The 26,359-nt window shown below is 45.6% G+C and overlaps 1 protein-coding gene across 1 annotated transcript in view; it reads right to left on the bottom strand.

The window, feature by feature from the left end:
• The window catches only part of agps (alkylglycerone phosphate synthase), a 49,968-nt gene extending 26,279 nt beyond the window's left edge, over positions 1 to 23,689 (bottom strand). Inside the window, exons 1-10 of the mRNA XM_064327282.1 lie at positions 23,465 to 23,689; positions 16,371 to 16,460; positions 12,981 to 13,071; positions 12,772 to 12,892; positions 11,275 to 11,349; positions 9,104 to 9,175; positions 7,238 to 7,317; positions 5,008 to 5,088; positions 3,364 to 3,489; positions 2,568 to 2,676 (exon numbers count right to left, since the gene is read on the bottom strand). Coding sequence (XP_064183352.1) covers positions 2,568 to 2,676; positions 3,364 to 3,489; positions 5,008 to 5,088; positions 7,238 to 7,317; positions 9,104 to 9,175; positions 11,275 to 11,349; positions 12,772 to 12,892; positions 12,981 to 13,071; positions 16,371 to 16,460; positions 23,465 to 23,643 — 1,024 coding nt within the window. The 5' untranslated portion in view covers positions 23,644 to 23,689. The remainder of the gene's footprint in view (positions 1 to 2,567; positions 2,677 to 3,363; positions 3,490 to 5,007; positions 5,089 to 7,237; positions 7,318 to 9,103; positions 9,176 to 11,274; positions 11,350 to 12,771; positions 12,893 to 12,980; positions 13,072 to 16,370; positions 16,461 to 23,464) is intronic.
• Between the last annotated feature and the right edge of the window lie 2,670 nt (positions 23,690 to 26,359).

Below are 26,359 nucleotides of genomic sequence, written 5' to 3'. Positions count from 1 at the left end.
AAAGAACTTTGATGATGGCCTCACCTTCCAGAGGCCACATAAACCAATCCAGTAAACAGTCCTGACCCCCACCATAAAAACTGCCATCGGGTCATAATTCTGAGAAAACAGACCAAAATATAAGCTCTCTCCTCCATCCCCGCCTTCCCCTGCCATTAAAACCACAGATGTCTCCGTAACGATCTTGCGAACATCTGATGGTTTTATGTATTATTATGGCTTTGAGCAATACAGATCTTTATCAATTACACGACAGCCATAGAATAACCATATAAAAAGCTTTGAAAAAAGCTCGCTGTTTCCCTCTCAGGCTGTTTTCACCCAACGCCGCTAGATGTATAAAATGTCATATTCTCCCTATCGTAAACAGCTACTGGGTTTCTATTCCACCACAGAGCCTTCTGAAACCGCAGCATTTGTGAATGTCAATTTCATTCTAGCAGCATTGATTTTACAGTGGAAGTTTATGACATCCCGGTAGTTCACTACACCAGCCTCCAGTCGAGTGAACAATGCGAAACGATTTTTGTGGGGAAGGTGCTTTTGTTATATGCTCGCTGAACAGCTCAGAGCCATTCCCCTGTGCTTCACGCTAACGCAGACACGGAATCTCAAAGCTGCCGCCGGTACCTTTCCTGGTCATTAGAAATATTAGCCCTTCTTTGTGACAAACAACAACAAAGCCGGTTCCATTAGCCGGAACCCCAAAGATGGCTCTTAATGAGCTCTTTAATGTGTCACTCCATGCTGCCCTCTAGTGGCCCAACAGTGAGCAGCATCACCCTGTGACAGCCCGCTGCCCTTAACCATATTGGGAATCGCTCTGAGCTTGGGAATCAGGTTAAACTAACATGAGTGATTTTAATGGTGCCCCTGAACATTAAAAGGCACTGGATTCAGGTGCAGGGAATTTCTGCCAAAAGGCTCTCTGTAAGCTCTCTGTAAGAAAGTTCTGGCGTTAAAGCCATGATAAAATGCAGTGGCCTGTTTCAACAGTGGCTTGTTCAATATGTTATCACAATATCCCTTTCCTGGCTACATACAGTGCCTGTCTACTGGGACCTCAGCGGTGGGGTGGGGGGGGGGGGGGCATTTTATAATCACAAAGATTCCAGAGGTACTCAAACAAAAGCAAAGCAGGTTCTGCACATTTCCCAATGCAGTGCACGTCTGGCCACCACTGAATGCCAACAGCCTTACTGGCTGACAATACAAACAGCCACGTGTAAAAATGTAATGTTTCAAACCACAGCGTAGCAACAAGACAGGCAGCTGGCTTGATGAGCTAAAGACAAGGTCCCAGTAATCAAGAGAAGGAATTACTTTTTTAAAATAGCGTTTAATCCATTGCTTTTACTTTCCCAGTTCTGAATGCTAATAATATTGAGAGGCCTGTTCCATGGTGACAAAGTCCCCTGGTGTTCTGGGAAAGCTGAGATTAGTATTCCTCTCCTCTGATGGCCGAGCTGCCTGCCAGATGCCATTTCTTTGCGCTGAGCTGTTCATTGGCTGAGCCGCACAGACGGACAGCTGCATTTCGCACGCTGCTAAGCGCAGGGAGGCTGCAGCCGCGGGACAGACCGCGAGAGCCACTCCCGTGCAACGGGACGGGTACGGGCCGCCTGCCGAAAACCTTCCCCCGCGGCTGCCGCTACACGCTGACCCTGGCACCCCGCGGCCCTGGGACCCCGGGGCCCCGGCACCCTGCAACCGGCGCTGGCGCTGGCCCAGTCAGGGTTCGCGAACGGTCACGCACTTCTTCAGCTGGGTGTGCGTGACGCCACCGCCGCGGTCCGAGTCCACGCGGCCGCCCGTGCACCCGAGCGACGCTACGAGAGCAAACAAACACTGAACCGGCGAAGGCCCGACGCTGACGCAGACTCGATGAACTCCGCGACCCCTCAGTCCGAAAATACTTCAGATAAAGCACTCGGGCCCAGATAAGGGCTGAAGCGCTTTTTCCCGGAGCAAACACAATTTCTGTTCATTGATTTTGATGTTTTTCAACTGTCTGTGACGGCCAAAAAAAACAGACCCTTACATTTTCATGAGTCAAACGTATTAAAGGACAAAAGTTTAAGGTTAAAAAGCAGAGATCTGACTGTCAATATACAAGCTTTTTGAGTACTATCGTTAGGAAACCGAGATAACAGCTTTGCTCTAGAGCAGCGCTTCAGTGAAAGCAACAAAATGAGGATAAAAGGCAGAGGCTGAGCTCCCAGCAGAGTAAAGGCTGATCTGGGTTCCTTATTAAGCCCCGGACAGAGGCACCGTCTGGATGAAGCGCGTTAGCGGCACACGCAGCGTGTGCTCGGGCTGCAAGCAGCCGCTTCCCGTCCAGCTATTACCAGCGCATGTGCGTACGGCTGCGGCCTGCTTCCCCGAGCACCCGTAGGGCCGCAGCCATTGGCCGAGCCAGGGTTACCATGGCGAAACGGAACGCTACAGGCCTTACAGTGCCACTGTGGCACTTCCTGTGAAGGGTGAAAGAGCGCGTGGAGCATAGCCAACCGCAGGACGAGCGCCACGCCCTTCCCCGGGCGTGAGAGAGAAGGCGGGGGGCCTACCTTCCGAGCCCATGATGAAGTGGTGGATATCGGGCCCCGTGGACATGCGCGGGCCCTGGCAGCTCTTCTCTATCACTCCTCGAGGGGTCACCATCTTTATGTGCACGACCTGTCCGGCAGGGAGAGAGAGAGCACGGCCGTGTCTGTCATTCCGATGCGTTAGCCTGGCCAGCGAATCATCAGGCAGCAGGGCAGGTGTGGGCTGGGGGGCGTGGCCAGAATGCAGGGTGGAGCTCTGGTGTTGTCTGGTGTTTGGAAAGCTCTGCATGAACACAGCAGAACTTTCCAAAACACTGGAAACAAACTCAGTGATTTTTTAAAAACGGAAAAAGTTTGCCCAATTTGAAATACCTAATTGTATTTTTCAGCGCTCACTGCACAACCTCCACTGATTAGGGAAAGCTCGGAGTAGCACCTGCTCTGCTCTGAAGTTTGTGATGCCAGACACCAATCGTTATCACCAATCGTTCACAAAACCTGCTCACACTGACATGTGCAGCTTAGCAGGTGGGCTTGTGTGCTCCCAACTGACCGGCAGGGGTCACCGGTGCACGATGAGACCCCCCCTTCCCTGCAGGACTGATAGCCATAGACAGCACTGGCACAGCCCAAATACAACAGCAGGCCATGGGGACAGCAATGCTATGAAACAGTGCCTGAACAGGACGAGCCACCCAGCAGCCAAACCACCTTGCCCTGTTAAAATCAGTCCGTGTAGGCATATCAGCAGAGAACCCATAGCTGTGTGGATGAATGATTCATGAGGCCTGATTTTCCTGTCTCTAACGGTACGTACCAGGTCTTCAATGTTGCCGTAGATGTTCTTCTTCATGCCGGATGCCCTGGTGGCCACCCAGCCGCCCAGAGAGCTGAACTCCATGGAGTCAGGCTCATGGCCCGTGCAGTAGCCACTCTCATTCAGCTGAGAGGAGACACAGAGAATCAGGTCTGCGCCGTCATACACACAAACATGTATGCACACACACACACAAACATGTACACACACACACACACACACACACAAACACGCACACACACAGTATCAGAGGTCTGCACTGTTACACACACAAACATGTATATACACACACATACAATATACACACACACAAACACGCACAGATATACACACACAGTATCAGAGGTGTGCACTGTCACACACAAACATGTACACACACACACAAACAGAACACACACACAGAACTGCAGCAGATCATACACTGTCACACACACACAACATGTACACACACACACACACAACACCACACAGATATACACACACACACAGAGTCTGCACGTCACACAAACAAACATGTACACACACACACACACACACACAAAGAAGCTAACAGTAACACACAACATGTATCAGAGTATCACTGTCACACACACACAAACCATGTACCACACACACACAAACATGTACACACACACACACACACAAACATGTACACACACACACACAAACACGCACACAGATATACACACACAGTATCAGAGGTCTGCACTGTTACACACACAAACATGTACAAACACACACGCATACAAACATGTATACACACACACACAGAACTGTCACTCAGATACACACACACAGAACTGTCACTCAGATACACACACACACACACACGTCAGACAAAGACCAGAGGCTAAACAGCGGTCCCAGCACTCAGCCACCCAATCAGAGCAAATGTTTTCTGTGTACAAGGCACACACACTGGCTTTGTCTAATGGGCTCTTTGTGTCATTTCCATATTTTGAGCACATACTACTGCTTCAGCAATATGAGGTAACCGCCATTCACATCAACAAAAGCCCAAAAGGAGCAGCCACCGACAGGACGGGGAATAGGGCCGAGGGGCTGAAGTGTTCTCCAACGCCCTCCCTGACGCACTGCAGTCTGGGAACAGCCAAGGGTGCCCCAGAGGGGAGGGGCTTTACTCTTCCAGGTGATCCGAACCCAGAACGCCCCCACCCCCGCTGTAACAGAAATCTCCCCAGGAAGAGCGCTTTTAATGCAGAGCCATCTGCTCGGCCAAATTGGCCTTTCTATATGCAAAAGGCGCCGTCTGCTTGAGATGCAGCGCACGCGGGCTCCTGCCTCAAATACCTGCTCCTTTTCCATTTTTCTGAATTAGTTTGATGGAGCCATCTGCTCCGCGCCCGAGTTTCGGTAACTGCCCTTCACCGCGCTAAAGCCCGGCCTCCCCGCTTCCATACAGATCTGCGGGGGACGGGATCGCTACAGAGCCAACGCACAGGCCTACAGGGGCACATCAGCACAGGTCCAGTACACGTGCCTCTGTACCGATATTAAAGGACATCAGTAACTAGCTAGCGTGTGACTGTTTTTGCAGGGCGGTACACGAGAGATTTTCTCCCTCTTTTGGATGAAGCGCTCCCATCCCAACGCGCGAAGGACGCGCCGCTGCCCGCCACTTACCGCTCTCTCCAAGTCCTGCCCGATGATGCCGGCTTCGATGTGCGCCGTTAAATTCTTCTCGTCGATCCACAGTATTCGATTCTGGGGGAAACACAAGGCGGGCTCTCAGAGTCGTAAAATTTCATTGGCCCTATAACTTACGCCGCCGAGCCGGACATAAAAAAGGGAAATCTTTCCCCGGCGCTCTCTGCCTTTTCCAGAAAAACGGGCGGCAGGCCCTCTCCCCGCGTGCGGGGCGCGTGACGCCGGCCGGGGCGAGTGAATTTTAATTAAAGCGCAGGACTGCTGACGGCGTGCACCTGAAGCCGATCCGGCCCGCGCGCTCCGACGGCCCTCGCCCCCCTGAGTTATGTCCCGCAAATTCATTCCAGTTGCTGAGGTCTGATATTTAGAGCCAGCAAAGGGCCAGTATATTACGCCTCATAACAGAGGTGCAGAAAGCAGGACTCCGTAATGAACGCGTGTAAAGGGAAAGAGAAAGAGTCGAGCCGGGCATAAATCAGCGCGCGCCGAGCGGTCGACCGGGCGCGAGCTAGCCCTCCCCCTCCCCCCCCTCCCCAAACGCAGCGCGGCGGTGCAGGCGAGGGCCGGGCGGAGACGGGGGAAGGAGTCTCGCGGCGCGGCGGGCTCCAAAGGTTAACCTCCCTTTAACATTCAATCCCCGAAAACCTGCGTGTCCTCTGAGCGCCGCCGGGAGTCGCCCCGCCTCGCAGCGTGAGCCGCTCCCGCCGCACGCATCAATCACCCGCCGGGGGCAATAAAGCGCCGGTCCTGTCACGCACCGCCTTTCATGAGCCGCACCCGCACTCACACCCGCACTCACACCCACCCCACTCCACTAACACCCGCACCGCTGCCGCACCCGCACCACCCGCCTCGCACTCACACCCGCACCCGCAGCCGCACTCACACCCGCGCCCGCACTCACACTCACACCCCCCGCCTCACACTCACACCCACGCTCACACCACACCCCGCGCCTGCACCACACACCCGCACCACGCCCACTCACCCCGCACTCCCCACCCACACTCACCCTGCCCCACCCGCACCCACCCACTCCACCCGCACTCACACCTCAACCGCACTCGCACCCGCACCCACACTCGCACCCGCACTCACACTCACACCCGCACTCACACCCGCACCCACCCCACCCGCACTCACACCGCACTCACGCCCGCACTCACACCCACACCACACTCACACCGCACCCACACTCCACCCCACTCACACCGCACTCACACCACACCCACACTCACACCCGCACCCACACTCACACTCGCACCCGCACTCACACCCACACTCACACCGCACCCACACTCGCACCCCCCACACCACACCGCACTCACACCCACACTCACACTCGCACTGACACCCGCACCCACACTCGCACCCGCACCCGCACTCGCCCCGGCCCGTCTGCGGCGCTGCAGGGGTCAGAGCCGCCGCGTTTATGTCGGCGGCTCGGCGAAAGGGAGATTAAAGCCGGGGGGGGGGGAGCGGCGCTCGTTCATCACTCCAGAGAGAGCTCTCCCACTCCTCCGCACGGCACTGTGTGGATAAAAGGCTCTCTCTCTCCGCCGGTCACTCCCCGCTCCCCCCTTTCAGACTCGGCTTTAAAATGCTTGGCTTGCTTCGGCAGAGGAGGAACCTTTACGAGCGGTGGGAGAGGCCTGTGCAATCAGCGGCCTGCCCGGGGCCATCTGCCGTCAATCAGGAACCAGGCCCCGCCCCCCAGCAGCGTCACCCGGGTTCAATGGGTAAGATGTTATGCAACATTTCACTTGTGACCACTCCTGACCTACCTGCACATGCTCAGTGGCCAACACACCACGCCAGTCCAAAACGCAGCCTTTTTCCAGCTGCACGCCGGTTGCCGCAAACACACATTAAGCACGTTAAACGCATTCAAATTCTCCTCGGTTGCCGGTGGCCATCGATGAAAACTGACGATATTAGACAGATTAATATTTTACAACTCAATTTCGACTTACTCATAAGTTTTAGATTTCAGCGTCTGAGATTTAATTTCTAAGCAAGTAATAAAAAAGCACATAAAATGGTGCGCGGTCTTTGAAAATGAGACGAGAAAGGGGAAAGATAAGCGCTGAAGCACGCGGCCGCGAAGCGCGCTCAGAGGAGGGCAGAGCGCCGCCGCCGGGCCTCAGCCCAGCGTCTCCGCCGCCCGCCCGCCCGCACACCCGCCTCCCGCGCCTTTATTACCCACCATCTGCGAGGTGTCCAAGGAGACGATGGAGCGGGTCTCCTCCGCGGGGCACTCCAGAGCGCTGGACACGCTGGTCCCGCCTGCGGGAAGAGGGGGACGCGTCAGCGCAGGCCGCCACCCGCCACCCGCCACCCGCCAACCCGGAAGGCCAGGCGTCTGAGCGTGAACCGAGCGCTGCTCGACCCGCGCTGCCGGGGTGCACCGGGGCCCCTTCTAATGCCGGCGTGAAGCCCCGTGCACCCCGGAACGGGCTCAGCGTTTACTGACGTCTCAATTTTACCGCCCGACTGAACCAATAAAAGCGCTTTGCTTGGGACAGCAAAATCTTCTGATTTGTTTGTGTTCTGATGAAGATCTACAGCAAAACGTCCAGTGTTAATTCAACGCTAATGGAGAGCATGTGGTCCAGCGACACTGACCATTTCACTGTGTTGCAGTTGACTGCACACAGCGGCAAAGCCCCTTGCACGGTTCAGAAAACCTTGCGTGGAGCCGGTAACTAGCCTCTTCTCCAAATTTCCACAGGTTCGCCTCGAACCCAGGCCTGTTCTAGCAGTTTCATGCTCTGGACCCCACACCAGCTGCTAAATGCAGCCAATTAAACTAATCAAGAGCTGAAACAGACAGCCATCTCCCTGTTCTTCACCATTTTGTACGCACTGCTGGATGATTTTTTTCTTGACCGATTACAGCTGCCATGTTCAGATTCCAGTTAAGTCTAGTATGCCAAATTTGACAAGAATACTTTAATGGAAAACGTTTCCGTCAGCTTGTTTGACGAAACCACAGGTGTCATGTTCTGTAATTAGCTACCTCAAGGCGTCCATAAATGAGATTTCTCTGACAACACGAGAACGCAACGCTCCTGCTCGCAATATGGCAGCACGTTCATAAAAAACTAATCTATTCAACCTTTCTGCCCGTGAAAATTGAGCTAGTTAATAAGATTCTCAGCTGGTTGAGGAAATATCAATTCAATACAATTGGTAAGCGCCAAATGCAACGCACGGCTCAAAGGACCTCTCGGTTGCAGGCTGTGACACAGACAGGATTCTGGTTCTGGACCATGAGGGCAAAGCCCGCCTTTGTCAAGTCAACTGGCACACAATTATCATTTGGAAAAGTGAGTCTGTTTGTGACCCAAGAATTCCCCACGCACACATGTACCTGAATCCAGACTAATACAAATCTGGCCTGACTCATTGTGCCATTGCCATCCCGAGGTGGAGCAAACACGAGCCAAGAGATTCACCCAGCAGTGTTTGAGGATGGAATGAATACTGACACTGCGCTGCACCAACCACTATCACTCAGATCCAGAGCCCAAACCCATTTCTGAAATCACTGGCTGGAACAGAATCACAGACTTCCATCCCCACAATGAAATCCACGTATCAAGAGTCTACAAACATATTGCGTGTGTCAGCTTGTTAATGAGCTTTTCTGAGATGCTGACTTTGTTTAATTGCATTAGAGAAAATAGGAGCGCCGTGCACAGATCAGTGATTGCGTCAGACTGATTTATGGCGCGGATCTGCTGTTCTAGTTCAACGTGCATCTGCATTCACTGCATGGTGTACTTGACGAAACTTTCACGATGCCGACTATTCTGTTCGCATCAGGTAAGCAGAAAGTGAGCAAAGACTGAGCTGTTCTTGCAGAAACTTGTTATATTTTTCTTGCAACGTTAACCCATGGCTCAGTAATTTAGAAAAGAATTTAAGGGTAACACATAGATGGACATAGCAGCGGGATGCAAGTAGGCAACAAAAAAAATGCAATGAAGTATTTTCACACTTTTTAATCAACACCACCCCTACCCGTCTTTGAGCAGAATTTGTTTTATTTCCGGGGTCAAAAACTAACCTCCATATGGTATCAAACAAACGTTGTGTTTGCTGGCCAGCTCCACAATTTTCACCACGTCGTCGTGACAATCTGCAGGAGACAAGAGTGCCGCCGTCATATTTCAATCGCTCATAAAAAGAGAGGCAGATTGTCATTTAGCTTAAAGGAGTACCATGGTGATTTTCACACTTTCTCTATTTTATGTGCTATTTGCACAAGAGGCATTGAAGAAACACAATGAGCAAAGTATTAAATATGTCCGTTCTGTATTTTTGGAGAAATATGCGTTTTAAATTCATCGTCCCATTTTCAACCGGTTGAGAAAGTTGTCATTTTTCTACGTCACGAATACAGTAACCACTCCTATTTCCACGCCCCGTAAAGCAATCTGACAGGACACACTGTCCTGCTGTTCAGACAATGCAAATATTTGACTAACGTTAGGTTCACTTAAATTAGAGTTCCTTTAGATTATTTCTGGTTATATTCATTTAGCTAGCTAGCTAACGTTAGCTAGCTAGGAGGTTTGCTTTCATAAGGCAATGTTATCGATAACGTTAGCTTGCTAGTTTCGCTTTTATGAGGACGTTATAGTTGTGCTTTTATCTTAACTTGGCTAGCTAGATAGCAAAAATTGTAACTGGATACAAGTCAACGTCCTTACCTTAGCTATCTATCGATACTTGATATACTACTAAGCTAGCTAGCTTGTGAAAATTCAGTCTCCCAAAGAGCGCGTATCATGGGGGTAGCTATGGTAACGGGGAACGGTCTGTCAATCATAGCTAACTGACAGTTCTCATTACCACGCCCAGATGGTTCGGGTGAATTTTTATAGTGGGAAATTTAGGCTTAGAAAAATACGTTTTAAAGTACATTGAAATGACTGAAGAATAAAAAAATTATGCACATTTGTTTTGTTGTTGCCTGAAGACAACTGGGAAGTGTCACGTTCAACCACCATGGTACTCCTTTAAATTACTGCATTCATTACAGCATGGGACCTCCACAGGAAAAAAAGGGACTTGGAGCATTTAAATCAGGAACACCTGCTATAATTACTGGACATTAAAACAATGAGCAAAGAGAAGCAACAAAGAAAAATATGGTTCACAAATGTACAACTGTTTCAGGCTCCAAACAAATGCTGCCCTCACACACCAGCTTAAATTAAAACCTAATTATTCATGCATGCCAATGCCTAATTCCATGCCCAGACATAAACTAAGCAAACCTGTTAAATTGTATGCCTGAGTTACAACCACATAAGAAATTGCTCTAATACACTCTGAACTCAGGGACAGAGACAGCCTGAAGGATTCTGTTAGCAAGATAGCCCATTTTCATGGGAGGGGAACTGCTGTTGCCTTAGGCAGCCTGTAGGTGGTGTAGGAGAGCACAGAGGCCAGGTCCAGGGCAAGGTCTGTAAGGACAGTACAGGAGGGGCAGACTGACCAATAGGATCATCCCAGTAAATCCAGGCTGGGTTTGAAAGGGAGAATAAATGTGCCACGTGCACTAATGAACACCTAGAAGAATCCGCTCTAATGGCTTCAGGCAGGACTTCACCCGCAGAGACGGGCTCCCAGCCCGAGGCGTTCCTCCGCCCAATAAATCCACGGGGTTTCGCACGAGTATTTCTGCTCAGGAAATGAACGCTTAAATTAAAATTAAAATAAACTAGCACTACACCAGATTTAATACTTCTTGCCCCCAACTATTAGAAGTGAATTTATACCATCACCAACATTACCTTATTAAAGAAAGGGTAGAGACGAGGAGATATTTTGCACGGGGTGCTATGGTTTTTGAAGGTTAAAAAAAAAAGAAGGATTTTCCAATTTGAATGTCGTAATAGAAGCGCTGTGATTTGCTGCCCGTTGGGGACCGTTGCTAATAAAGTTTCAGCCATCAGTCAACACTCATTTGCATGACAAAATAAGGGCGCCCAATGCAGCGAACCAATCTCAGGGACATAATTCAAAGCGATCCGGCGCCGGTCCTGGAGCGGCGGGTATTGGGTGTCAAACGCGCTCTCCCTGACGCGTCTTATTAAGCCTGCCGCTCATACATATTTATGCCCCGCTGCCAGCGCTCAGCCTCCGCCGAGATTAACCCTTTAAATCACCGCCGGCGGGAAGGGAAGTAAACAAGCGGAGGAGAGACAGCCCCGGCGAGGCCGGACTCACTCGGCCAAACCACCATGTCCGGAATGCGCCCGACCTTCCCTTCCCGCAGAGCGAAGATCTCGTGCAAGCAGTGACCTGTGGGACATATGGAAAGAACAAAAAAAAAAAAGGCAAGAAATGATTTTTTTCAGTCACAAAAATTATATATATATATTTTTTTAAATTGAAGCGTTCAGCATTTTTCAAAACTCTCTACCAATCAGAAACTCTTTATAAGCTACAGGCAAAAAGTCCACACCTCACCAGATTTTAAAAGTTAGTATCTTTAAAATAAATAAATAAATAAATAAATAAATAAATAAACATTTCTGAAGCGTTTTGCCAGATGATGATTCTGCCTATAGTGAACACTAAACAACTCAGTGGTAGAATGTGGCAGGAGCTCTGATGATCACTATTGTGTGAATGAGGTTATCCGGTGAACTGCTTATGATCAAAGTCTCATCCAGCGAGAGAGCGGGTCTACCTGGTACCTCTTCAACGATACAGTCAATGGGCAAATGGAATAATATACAATAAATGTGAAAATCAACACAGAATTAAATATATTCATTAAATGGGTTCATAAATACCATCATTGTTATTATTGTTATTATCATCATGTTTTAAAACACGGGCAATGTAAACTATGTGTGCGTTTCCTCTTTTTTCTTCCTCCATTTTGAACAAACTGAGCTTCTCAAGTCCCTGGGGTGCCACTAGCACCCATACAAGCAGCCCCGGCGTGAAAGTGTGCTCTCCTCCAAAACAGTCACCCGTGAAGCAGAGACTGTTTTACGCACTGCAGGCGGAACAGCGCTACAGGCTAGCACTTTAGAAAAGCACACGTCACTGTAGCAGTTGCTGCAAAGAACTTGTGGCCTGTGGGTGCCAGGGGCAACACTGGGAGAAGCTAACCCAATCAAACCGAGCCAAGTGGTTTAGAGAGCCAGCCAGTGTTTCTGATTTATTCAAACCGCAATTGCCCATCCCATCCCAGTTGCATGAGACAAAAATGACAAAATATAGACTGAATATAAACCATGTATTGATTAAAATCATATGGTTTCCAAACACTGTTTTAGCAATTATGCTGAAGTTTTTGATATTATATATATGGTAAATGGTAAATGGACTGCATTTATATAGCGCTTTTATCCAAAGCGCTTTACAATTGATGCCTCTCATTCGCCAGAGCAGTTAGGGGTTAGGTGTCTTGCTCAAGGACACTTCGACATGCCCAGGGCGGGGTTTGAACCGGCAACCCTCCGACTGCCAGACAATCGGTCTTACCTCCTGAGCTATGTCGCCCGAGCTATATATGTATGTATATATATATATATATATATATATATATATATATATATATACTATAATATATATTCACACATGACCCCACCCACTTGGGCCCTTAATATTTATCTGACTCTGCCCAACACACAAGGCCCCACCCAGTCAGGCCTCTAGTATTTATCTGACCCCGCCCGACACACGTGGCCCCTCCCACTCAGGCCTCACCGTGTGCACGGAACAGCCGGTCCTCCGCTTCGTGGGAGGAGGGAATGCCGCTGGCCTTCAGGTCCTGCACAAAGCCCTCGTTCAGGGAGGGCTGCTGGACAGCGCTGGTGTTGACAGACGGCTGGAACACAGGACAGACAAGTGACGCCGCGCCCAATCGAGTCAGGAGGGCTGCACCGCTGGGCGGGGCTTGACGTCACTGGACTTACCACAGCCGGCGACCTGTGCTGAAGGTTGGCCCCGAAGGTGCCCTCAAACCAGTCCTTCAAACTGGGCAGGATCAGCCCACTCAAGCGATACCTGGAACAGAGGAATAAAAGTGAACGTGACGACATCATCAATCCTCCTTCATCGCTGTGGCAACATGGACACAAAAGCCCCTTAACAGGGGCTTCAGGAAACATGTATTTAACTCACATTTCTGAATTTGTATTGAGGGGAATCATAGAAATCTAGAGCTGACTGAATCAATCATGGCCCACATGAAGCTGATGCACAATAACGGCTGTGACTTTTAGCTTTTCTTGTGAATCTGGTTCAGCCACTATAAATAAGTGGCTGCCAGTCTCCTGCCACCTGTACACTTAAAATTTTCCAGGGCGAGAGTTCCTTTAAAACCCATTTTCACAGCCAGGAGCCAGGCAGCACACCATTCATCTCCCCGCTCTGCTCTTCCCTCCCTTTATTTTCCACTGAAAGGCAGCACTGAGCCGCACCAGCCGGCTGCACTTGATCCCGCTGACCTCACACAGGGTCTCTCCGCCTGGCCAGGCACAGACTATCGTGTGATGTCACACAGGGGGCATTCCCGAACAGCGTGAAGACACGACAGCACACGAGGAAAAAAAACAGCTAAAAAAAAAAAACCGACCTCTCAAAAAAACCAGAGTGGAATAGCAGGCTTTCCTTCCCATTCGCACCGTTAAAATAACACACAACCACGCTGAAAATCACTTCACAGCCCCTTTAAGCGCTCGCCATGCCCAGCCAAACATCCCAGGGTGTTATTTTAACAGAGCCACCCTGGGCGGCTGGGTTTTTTTTAATAGCTGCATAATACCTCGGAAAAACAGGCACGGGCTTGTGGCGATTTATCATGGACTCTTTTCCATGACTGCACAGGAGCGTCCGCTCGCGCTCGGCGCTGTGCGGGAGGTCAGCTCGGGTGAGCGCGGAGAGGCACGAGCAGATTAAGAGCGGGGCTTCTGGAGCAGCGGGGCGGGGGTCCGTCTCCGCCACCCCCCCCCCCCGTCCGCCCCAGCCATCGGCCAGCAGGCCACGTAACGCCCGTCATGAAACGCCCTCTTTCACAGACTCCCGCAGGGCACGGAAGGTGGGGAAGAATTCACATTGGCTTTTACTCGTCCTTTTACTTTGATACGGTGGCTCGTTTCCTCACTGTAGGGAATGTGAACGTGTTAAAAAAAAAAAACATTTTAAACTGACGCAGCGTTGGGCAAAAAGAAAGTGACTGTCCCGGGAGGTTTGGGCCAGTCCTCACATTACAGCCCCACAGCCCTCAGAGGCACGTGGCCCCTTTGTTTTGGTACTTGGCAGGCAAGCGCTCTCTTCCTCTGCAGCACATAATTCTTAAAAATAAAAATAAAAAAAAGAATCCTGGGTATTTCTCATGGCAGACGTCCGCTGCACCTGGCTTCTCTCATTTGAGACAAAGATAAGGTGTAGAGCGGAACAGAGCGGGTTGCCAAACAAAGCGGGATTCATTCCTGTGCCAGCACAGACTCTCGCCATGTTCCAGGACTAAAGAGTGCAGAAAAACTGGCAGCACAGCTCCACACGAGGAAAAAATGAAACAAAAGCACTTCTAAAGACCTGAAAGCTGCTGAGTTTGAAGCACCAGCCAACATCCTCGCTTTATCCTCATTTACTTAAAGCTGCAATTAATTTTTCTAACATTGACATAAAAACTGCTTGATAGTATCAACAGTGTTCTTATTCAATGGCTGAAATCTACATGAGAGGTCTCAGATAATGGATTGAGCAAATCCTTGAATTATTATTTTTTTAATCCACTGACCACCTCTTTTTGCAGGCACTGAGCCTCCCTGCCAGCGTCAATACAGATATTTGCCACTAGATGGCACTAGTGCCACACTGAGCATGACTGAAACTAAGATGGGCGCCGAAACCAGATACCTGGAGCATAGTGAGACATTACTGAGATTTCAACTTGTGATAATGTTATTCAACAGCCTGGGAGCTTTTCTATAGGTACCTCTGAATAAAGCCCGCACAGAGCTTTGTTCTCTACTAAACGCAACATTTAAATGCACCGCCTTCAAGCATGGACATTCGAGAAGCATACAGACTGGTCTGCTGGCCTTTTAAATTACATACCTTTAGCAGACTCTTGCCCATAATGATTTACAAAGTAGGAGAACAGGTCTGCATGCACCTGCTTTATATGAGCAGTAGCTCCAGAGCAGGCTAACAACATTCCCAGACCTGCAAGTATGTGTGTGTCTTTCTAAAGCGCTAACAGAAATGAACTATAACACGTACAAATGAAAATACAAATCCTGAATGCATCCAAATTATATCCATAACAAGCCCTAAGGAGTAAAAATGTAAACTTTAAAAAACCACAACCTGAACTAGTACAAAGGGTACGAGTGGCAGGGGGTGGGAGCCAAGATGCAGACTGAAGAGGTTGGATTTCAGTCTGCATCTGAAGGACACAAGTTCCGTTGTTCGGACTACTGCGGAGAGCTTGTTTCCCCATTGAGGAGCCAATACAGACAGGCATTGTGACTCGAAGGACGGACTATGGGGGCATGGAATTCACACTTCCAGTGCAAGGCCCTAGGAGCCATTCCAAATGGGACTAGAAGCAATTTAGTGCACTGAGTGAATGCTGGATCCAGTTCACTTCCCCTGTGGAACGGTTTGGACTGCTCCATATTAGGCAGATAGCGGCTGGTGCCTCCTGCCAGAGCATTTGCCCCCAGCGCACTTACGCGCTTCATGGCCCTGAATAGAACCATGACTGTGCCAGTTGTGACTGAAGGCTGCAGCAGCCACAGAGGGCACATGATTGACAGTCATAGCTCTGCCCAGGGATGAAGAGTTCAGCTCGGTAGGGCATCCCCCGTCTCACTGTGTAAAAGTGACACTTTTGTTCTGGTTGGCCGGGCGTCTGCGACCTGTGCAACAGCTGCCCAGGTCAGCCAGCGGACTGCAGGTCACATGTCCTACTGAACTGTCCGATGAGACTACAAAGCTGACACTGCAAATTTGGAGGACAAACAAGTCATGAAAGAAAGAAAAAAAAGTCAGTCCATAGAAGTCGCGATGACTGCAGTGGATAGTGTAAACATGACTGCCGCCCTTTTATAACCATAGGGTGATATTAACAAGATAATAAAGGCACATGAAAATGTTTTCCGTTCCAGAAATAGAAATTAACCTAGTTTAAAGTGAAGTAGCGGCAATGCTTCACGTACATGTTCATATTAGAGAGTATAGTTAATCTGAGACGAGATGGGTGCGGTATGTTAGGAAACTCAGCAGTCCATGCATGCAAGGAGGATGGGTGTGGCGCAGCTAAGCGCCAGTTAGCATGCCGAGACAAACATTACCTTTTTCCAGTAAATTCCGCCTGGCCTTTCTTATTGAAGAGAAACCTGGAATCGCTGTAGCCCCAGCCATTCCATTTCATAATCTCCTGCCTGCAAATGCAAAAAAACATTATCCTTAAATAAACTGAACATGCTGAAAATGTACAGAAATTATCAGTTTTAAATTGCTCAAATGATACCCTAATTAAAACAGTTTCCACTTAAAACTAATAAGGTAAAGAAAATACTAATAAGGTAAAGAAAACACTATTTATTTTTTTTTTCAAATGAACAGCATTGTTTAACAGCATCTTAAATCAAGCATCTAATATCAAGAACAATGCCACGGTCAGGTCACTGTGTTGTAAGGTCTCCATTTGAGTTTTAATAGGTGAGGCATCAAAGACAGGTGGAATACCTGGATAAACACAGTTTACAACAAAAAAAAGTGATTGACTGAGATTATTTGTCATTTCTGTTGGGTGACCTTCAGTATGTTCTCCTTTAATTAGATAAGTAGGAGGGAGTTTCCGAATTGGATTTGCTCGTGATAACAAACAGTTCAGCAGGCTGCCTTTCCGTGTATGTTAACGTAATTGAAGTTAATAAATTCTCGCAAAGAAATTTGTGAACCAGCTGACTTCTCATTTACTCTGAGAGACACTCCAATCACACACTGTGAACAGCGCAGTGAACAGGTCAGAGCAAAAAGGAAGTAAAGATTATTAAAATTATTTTTTGTTTGTAATAGTATTCAGAAAATAATGAGTATGGTTGTGAAGCAGAAAGGGAGACCTAAGTTTGGGATGACATTTTCTTCCAATTAATTTTTTTATCTCATCACAACAAAGTTTTTAAAACGACACTATAATTTTCAGAAAATAAGAGAGAGTAGGCTGTAAAATATAAAGCAAATTTGAACAAACATTAAAAAACATTTTTTGAACAAATGGTCCCGATATACACATATATATTACACTATATCAAGTAATGCTTTTCTGAAAGGCTAGCTGTGTTTACTGTAGCAGTGTTTCCATAGCAGTATTAGTGACCTCAGCCGAGAGGCTGTACTGTAAAACTTCCGGAAATGTCCATTCTATGTAAACAGACGCAAAACACCAGCAATATTTCTCCAACTGCTGAGGGACTCTCATTGGATGTAGCCAGAAAACAACCTGTGGCATTGGTCAACGGTCAAACTTCTCACTGCAGCAGCGGCCCCTGTGACGCGAGTATGACTGTCCTGATGAAGCGCTCACACAGGCCACCTTAAATCGAATGCAGCAGTAGCTCTGAAGCAGCAAGCCGGCCTTCTGGAGCCGCTGAAGGCAAACTCGGCCATTAAAAGGAGCAATTTGTGAGACAGTCGCACAGGGAGACCTGCCAAAGAAGCGTTTCACAGCCATGCACCGAATCCACACTGCCCTCAGGCCATAAACACAAAACATTTGCTTTAGAGCACAAAATGTGGATATTTTATGGAACAATAGAATAAATTAGAGCAAATACAAAAGAATATGGTTTCCAATAGCCTCTAAAACAGAACAATATCTTCGCCTGGAGAATTAATGGAAATCCACGGGGTACTATGCGATATCATCTATGACAGAACGCTTTGCTCAAATAGAGCTGGGTGCTTTAAATACTGAGTGTTTCAGCATTTGCATGTACATGTTAATGTGGCTTGATGTTCTCTTTATGAATTATTAAATGGAGATTAATGCAGCGGTTCGAACTCCGTTCACTATTACCATGTTAAATCACACCAGCTGCCCTTGAACACTCCTTCTCGGCAATGGGAATAAGTTATAGGGCTACATAACTCTCCATCTTTTTCATCCTGAGCGGGCGAGATTTCGAACCCTGATGCCTCACCATAACTCAAGCCGTGCGGGGGAGAGGACGCTGAAACTGCAGCCTGAGACAGTGATGAACACCTTCCAAAAATAAAGCGTTAATTACCCCGGAATTTAGAAGAAAAAAGAAAGCCAGGAAGAAGACAGAGATACAGTAGTCTTAGTTGCACCCTGAAACAGAACCAAACGTAAACAGTCCTGCCGCATGGCTATCAAGATGTTTATGTGAAAAGTGAAAAAAGTAAGACAAAAAAAAACAAAATAACTGTTTTTCTTTCATTTAAACAGTTTACTAAGGCACAAAATGTACATTTACAATTTTCAAATGTACAAACAATTACATTTCCTTTTGATGGAAAATATGCAGTTTACGAACACAAAAGCTTGAGGTCTGACATGGTCTGTAGATTCTGTGTGGATTTTCACTTCAAGTTCACTTCTGACTGGCAAACCATTAAGCCAGTGGTTCTCAAACTCAGTCCTGGGGACCCCTGTGTATGCTGATTTTTGCTACAGTCAATCTCTTGCTCACACATTTTAAGCTCTTTCATAATTTTATATTTTAACTTTCCGTTGCTTTCATGCTGCAAGTTTGGCTCATTATCATTTGCGGTGTTTTTGAATTCTTCATTATCTATCAAATGGTTGGTGGTTAATGGATAGGAGCCTACTGATTCATGTCAGTATTTATTTTGATCAGTTAAACTTTTTTTAACCTTTTTTATGTAAAAAGTTTGCAATATTGCACAATAATTATAATGTGAATATGGGACTTTTATTCTTCATGGCATGCATAGTTATTGTTGACATAATTTAGCTTAAAAGGGTAAATAATCACTCAAAGGAATGAAAAGCACCAAATTAAGAAAAATGAACAGCTTGTTAAAATCCATTGATTGCAATTGTGGTTGGAACAGAAATCAGCATCCACAGGGCTACTCCAGGATTGAGTTTGAGAACCACAGCACTAAGCAGCTGTTATCACAGATTGGTCAAAACATAAAATGTTATGATAAGTTCTTCAATAAACACAAAAAAATGACAAATATAAAATCTTACTTGCAGGGGGCAGTATAAGAACTTTCAGAATATAATTAAATATTTACTGAATAAAACAGGCTTGATATTACAACATTTGTTTCTTTGGTTATTTATGTACAATATGAATGTAAAATGATGACTTGACGGCAGTCTTTAATACATTTGCTTAAGTAAACATAAGCCATTGGACTCTCTCCATCTTAACATTAGTTTTATAGGAGCTGGCAGTCATCCCTCAAATTGCCAGTTGACTTTATTGCTATTCAAATCATTCAAATGGAATGGATCACTTTATAATATCAGCTCTTCATTTGAGCATGAAATGCTGACTGAATACAGAGTTTGTATGTATTAATTCAAGATGGCAGATGATTTTGAGAGACAAATACTACAAGGACTGCCACTTACATACAACGAACCGGAGCTAGAGTCTGAGCATGAGGGGCAAGCTGAATGGCCAGGGACACAACATGCGACAGAACTGCTCTGTGCACACGTGTAGTCAGTTCATTCCTACAGGGAATAATAATAATAAATTATCATTTTCGGAGGCCTTCAGATGGCGAGCCAGTCGCGGGTGGGATAGTGAGGTCAATAGCAGAGGGTGTGGCAATCAGCCTTAGCATTGGGATATAGCCAATTGTGCGCAGTGGCACACAGCTCTCCAGCACACAATGGCCCTGTCTCCTCTTCCTAGTGTCTGTCAGGGAACAAGGCCTGGATGTGAGAGAAAAACCTCCCTATTGTTTTCCATCAGGGCAGTCAGTGAAGGAGTATCAGCCTCTCCCTCAGACACACATACACACACATGCGCACACACGCACGCACGCACGTGTGCACACACACCCTCCTGCTTTGAGTAACCCATCAATCTAGTCTCGAATCTTTTCGCAAAGCGAACCTACACATCATACCTGAAGCAGCACAATTTACAGTGGCTCCAACCCGAGCCAATCTCGCCCACCCACTGCCAGACCCACTCAGCTCTTTAAAAAGTCAGATCCCTCCCACAGAGCGCGGCGGGCGATTAACGACACTAAATCAAACTGGGTTGTCGTCAAGGGATTTTTTTTTTCTTTTTGAAGTTTGACCTTCAAATTTTTCCCAAGAAAGCTCCAGACCATACATACAACACTTGCATTCCAAATGTTCAGAAATGTTTCTTCAAACAATAAAATTAAACACAGGAGCTCTAGGATGGATAAGGGACACCATTAACCAAAAATGGAATAAAATGGAACAATGCCCCAGACAGGATATACATGCTGCAAGGCAATGTTTAATGTGTTGTGCAGTACTGTTCCAAACCGTACCATTTGTTCACTTTTAAACACAATACAAACAGGCTTTCAGAGCGCTTTAAAACTTGAGAAGACAACATCCAACACCCAGATATGACATCTACCAATTACCCAAAGTACCTCCCCGATACCATTACTAGGGTCATGATCTTGCCAATCCAGAATGGCAAAATGTAGTACATAATTGTGTCTAAGGTGGGATTGTTCCGGTCACCAGGGAATTCCCCGCCTCATTACTGTGTGACGCCTGCTCTGGCCAATCAGGCAGCGGCATGCAATAGGCCAGAACCATGAACCTCCGAAACAAGTAACTGCACAGCGCAGCTGCTGGACTGTAGAGTGAAAAAGAAGCAACAGCTACGTTTGCCATTTTGGCAAACGACTGCGCTAGCTTGCCTCCTCACGAATTGGAGAGGGATGGGGCCATCATTCCAAATAGGGAGAGAAAAGAAAGAAAAAGAAAAACATTTTTGTTTTCCACAACAGCAACGAAATTGCTTACCTTTAGAAGACATTGATAAAAGCAAGCAAACAATGAATTTTAAGAGATGAATTACAAGAGGCTACATCAAAAGAGGAATGTCTGTTGGCAACTTGACCACCTGGAACGTAGGCCGACTGTATTAAAGCTATGGAGCGAACTGCAGTGAAACCCCCACCAGTCACCACACAGGAAAGGTCATAAAGCTGAATTGATCTATTTGCATGAGAAATACAGGCCCTAATTCATGCACCAGATTATCTTCATCTGCTCCAGAGCTCTCTTAAGAGAGCTTTCATGAAAAACTAATGCTCTTATTAACAATCTCATACAAAAAAAATGGAAATACATAAATGCATAAAATCATTGTAAAATTAATACTTAAATTAACACAATTTACATTTAGGTATGCACAACAGCTGCATGCCTAAACACAGGCAAATCATTTTATAAGCCCATTCTTGGTTATATCTGTGTTTCGCACTATGCAAGCAAACATGCGTGTTCATTTATTTCAGCAAACTTCATGACTTGGCTCTGTACACCTGGGTGGTCAATGCAGTTTGTAGTGTTGGGTTTCTCCACCCAGAAAGCACACAGACATAGGAGTGACTATCATAGGCAGTCAGCCACATCCAACAAGGTTCCCACACAACAGGATCAGAAGGAATGCACTGCAGTTTAGGAATGGAACAGTTTAATCCAGTTCCACACATTGTTCACAACATTTGCATTTATTTTTGCTTAAATATATTTGCATTTTAGCCATTCAATCAGAACGGCAGATCTTGATATTCCTAAAACACTTTGGGTTTTAAAGACTCAAAAGTGTAATATTAAACTGAGTGAAGATGAAACAGAAAATCCCAACATTGTGGCTACACCTGAAATAGTCTAATAATTTATTGAGTGCAAGCAAACTAAGACAAAGGGAGATAGCTGTCACTCTATTACAGACGGTGCGTTTTGTTTACGAGAGCTTTATAGGGGCCACCCTGCTAATCTCTGAATGTCAGTACACCCACACTGTACCTATAATCCTCTGGAAAACTTATTTTAATGATAAATTGTAATATATTGAAGAAGCAGTTGAGCAGTGTGAGGTGTTGTTTTACACATATCTGACGCTAGGTGTCAGTACAACACAACGCACAGTCCTAGGTTTCCACATAAGGAATCAACAATCAGGCCACCAACCGTCCTAACCAATCAGATTTCAGTTTTTTATGAAAACTTTTCCCGCATAACTCGAATTATTGACAATAATTACTCATAAACAAAGGCGATTACAGTCAAAAATATCGACGGCATGTCACATGTCAGTATGTGCCAAGGGTTGGTATGCATTTTTTACCACAGGTATGCATTTCTGGAATTCTTGCAGCGATTGCAAAACACAACTACTGGCACTACTTAAATAAACTACTGGTATTTCTTTGAGCCATTGAGCCATTTATAGTACAAACTATTCATTCTAAATTCATATAATACATATTTCTCTTCCCTCAACACAGCTTCAGCTCGATGACATGGGTTGCATTATAATAATACTAATAATATTAATATTATTAATAATAATAATAATAATAATAATAATAATAATACCTTTAGAATACTCATTTATTTCCCAATATTGAATCAACCCTGGCAGTAGTGCTATAAATCAACTGATTATTTATTTGACGAACTATCGACTAGTAATACTACTAGAGATTAAAACATCTTTAGTGTACATTCCAACATCTGAAGCAGGCCAGTGGGAATCTTCAAAGAGACCAAACTGCAGGAAGTAGGTCAAATTGTAGCTACAAATGGTTGCGCAAAAGCATACCAAAATGCTATACTAGCGCATGTGAAAGTAGATTAATAATGAGATATATCCATTGTTCAATACCTAACGTCCTCGTTCATGAGATCTGTCTATGTGAAATCAAAACTTCAACAACTCGTATTTAGCCAACAACCAATATATAGCAGCTAGAGGCTACCAAATCTTAAGAAAAGTATTTGTTTCGTGCGTTATTTGAGTGTAAAGTATATTTATGATCTCAAAAGCCGCGGCAATGGGATCTGGCATGTTGTGTCACATTTGCAATATCCCGGCAGCTCCATCTGCAATAAGCAATCTGGCTAGTAACTGTACAGAAGTCCCCCACCGCACCCAATTCGGAAATGAATGAACACATTCATTGTTCGAAGACCACTGTGTGAATTCTCGAGCGGATCGTTGCCCAAACGAAATATGTCATAGATTTGTTAAAGCCTGCGTTTACCGTATATATATACACATATAAATCATTTAAATCGTATTGTTTACAAATATGAAAGCGCAGTTTCCGACTGTCACCTAGCCAGTAGACTCACAGCGTAGCTAGCAATACCATTATAACAGTTAGCGAACTAACATACGCTTCCCCGTCTCTCTCAGCCACCCACCTCCTTTTGGGCATAGTTCTTGCAATGGAAGCATGTCTGTCAGTTGCTTCGGCTTTGCAGTCATTTGCAAAGATCCGTGGCAGTTCTCCGTCCTCGTCTTTCTGTAAATGGCCAGCGATGATTTTCAATCTTTGCTGTGCAATTCGCTGCCTCTCGGAGCTGTTATAGTTCGACGCCATGCTGCTTCCGTGTTTCGCAGGGGAAGGCTGAGCTGTCAGAGGTCAGCGCGCTGATGGTAGGATATGAGGTAGGCTACACCTCCCAGCATGCATTGTACCAAACATATTTGGAATATTCCCCCTGCAGGGATGTTAAAGGCGTCTCACCTGGAAAGACTTGGTTGTGGGTGCATAAAACTGATTTTAGATGGCTAGCGAGGAAAGTGAATCATTATTGTGATATTGTGAATCAAACTGAGCAGAAGCAACTGGTATTTTAGTTTTGAACACATGAAATGTGCCAGGTTGAGACACTTACGGCATAATTTATTTTAATACATTTTTTGCGTAGCATACTGTAGTAGTAAGTACATGCTGTTATTGGTAGCATTGCTGACTTGTATCAGTCCACAGAGGAGGGCCTGGGTTTAAAACTTTGCGGCTGTTAGCTCGTCTTCTTTATTGTGTCCTCCATATTTCATTAGGGTATCCACGTTACAATCTTTTTTTAATAAAAAGCTTAATATATTTGTAGACAAACCATGACATATTGCAGAAATCGTTCTCTACAAATTTGACTGTGGGACCACAGATGTGTGGGAGAGTTCTAGGTGGTCTTTAAGAAAATGTAAAACATTTCTGACTTAACAATGAACATAAAATAAACTGTGAATGGTTTACAGGTCTGTGGCAATATTATGACAAGTTTAAGTGTATTTGGCAGTATTCATACTGTATTGAATAGCTATGTATTATATCTGTAATATGTGTGAACCTCCCTCCAAAAAAACAATGATACAAATAAAACTGCATGAAAGGCCGTAGATACACGAGGGGTAAGGCCTTACCAAGATGTGTATGTGTGTGCACATGTGCATGGATTGCGAAAAAGTAGTTCAAAGAAAGCATCTTCACGCTTAATGAGACTGGTAGTGATGTTACTCACCATGTCTATCTATCATCAGTAATGGCAATTTAGATGTTTCTATGTGCTAGTGTACCAAGCAGCTATTCAATTATGGGTACTGAATGAAGGCATTAAAAGTGCTGGATAAAGGTTCACCATTTTATTGAGGTGGGGGCCCTTTGTCACAGGTTGGTCTTTGCGGGCTTTGAGATGGAAAATTGTTGGAACCATTATGTTGTTATTATGTTTATACATGAGCAAAAAAAGCAAGTTTTAAATTTATAATGCTTGCTTATAGCAGTAAGTTTGACTGCGCTATCAAGCCCCAGCTGACTACAGACCTTCTGATGATAATGATGACTGGCTTGTGTCTCCTTAGTGTATATTCATGGAAACAGCTTTTACTTAGCTTTAATTACTTTACTTAGCAAGGCTAATGGCAAAGCAAAATTTCAGTCTGTATAACCTGTATAAAGCAATTTATTGGCAAGATAATAAAAAATGTCCTCTGGTGAGGTACAAAGCAATTATTTTATATTGTTCAAAAAAGGATTTATATTTTCAAACAAACCTCTCTGACTTTTTTTGTTTGTTTGTTTTTAAATTTAATGCTGAAATGGGTACATAACCATGCTACAATAGTGCTCTCCTTTCTTTGCACTCATCATGAGTTATCATGCATGATTACGACTTACATCATTACCACGCAACATTTATGGTCAGGCCATAAACTAACTGAAGACAGAAAGATTTATATTTTTGAAGTTCCAAATATTAGCATTTGGTTCTATTCACATCACACTGTCATCGATCCATTATACACTAAGTACACAGGTGTAGAACACGTGCATTTGTTCCCCCCAATAAAAACTGAATTTTGTGTTTTCCTTTACATAAATAAAGACATTTCCACCATAAATTGATGCAGAAAAGTCACAAATTGGTGCATAAAAAATCACCAGAATGCAGGAAATGAAGTGTTTGACGCTCAAAATTTCACGGGGGAGCCTGAATTTTAACAATTTTAAAATGAGGCCTGACCAAAAATATATATAGGGCTTCATTTTATTTAATGTTGCCAGAATTCACTGTTTTCTGACAATACATACATTTTTACTGCTTTCAAAACACAGTGTTTCTGTGAATGGTTCAGGCTTTTTTAAAATAAAGACATTTTTATTTTTATTCAAATGTATATCCCTCTATTTTTCCCCTATTATGAAACCCAGTATGCAATCATAAAGAATAAAGCAAAAAACAATTCTTCTAAAAACCAGCTGTGGCTGTTTCAGTCCCTAATGAGGAACACCTGTAATCATGAAATCATTCACATATTTATCAAGCATGCTATTTTGGATGGTTAGGTACTCTAGTGCTTGATAACCTGGCTTCATAATTAATGCAGAGGAAGAGGTGAACTTTCTAAATTCTTCAGTAAACATAAATTGACAGGCTGAATATCCCATGTCAAGACCAGCTGTTCAGGTTTGCCTCCGCCCCACCTCTCCTGCATCATGTGACAAAGATATAGGCGAGGCACTGGGAACAATTCACAGGTTTCCATGTGTTACCGTACCTGTAGCTGGGAAATGCTGTTACTCTGTTACTCTCCACCACTGTACATTCTGTGTTGCCATACAAAGCTGAACCAAATGTTTCATTCAAGTACAATGGACTTTGCACACAGAATGTATGCTGAAATAAAAGCCCTAAACAACTCTATCCTAAATGCACATCTTATCACTGTAACTTCTGTTGACCAGGTTATAGTGAACACAAATTCAGTTCTTTGTTATGGGGAACAATGAAACAAATTATCATGATACCAAA

The sequence above is a fragment of the Anguilla rostrata genome, chromosome 3, assembly GCF_018555375.3.
Source record: "Anguilla rostrata isolate EN2019 chromosome 3, ASM1855537v3, whole genome shotgun sequence".
NCBI classification, from domain to species: Eukaryota; Metazoa; Chordata; class Actinopteri; order Anguilliformes; family Anguillidae; genus Anguilla; species Anguilla rostrata.
The sequence above is the reverse complement of the archived record's forward strand: the minus strand, read 5'-3'. Positions and strand labels throughout refer to the sequence as shown.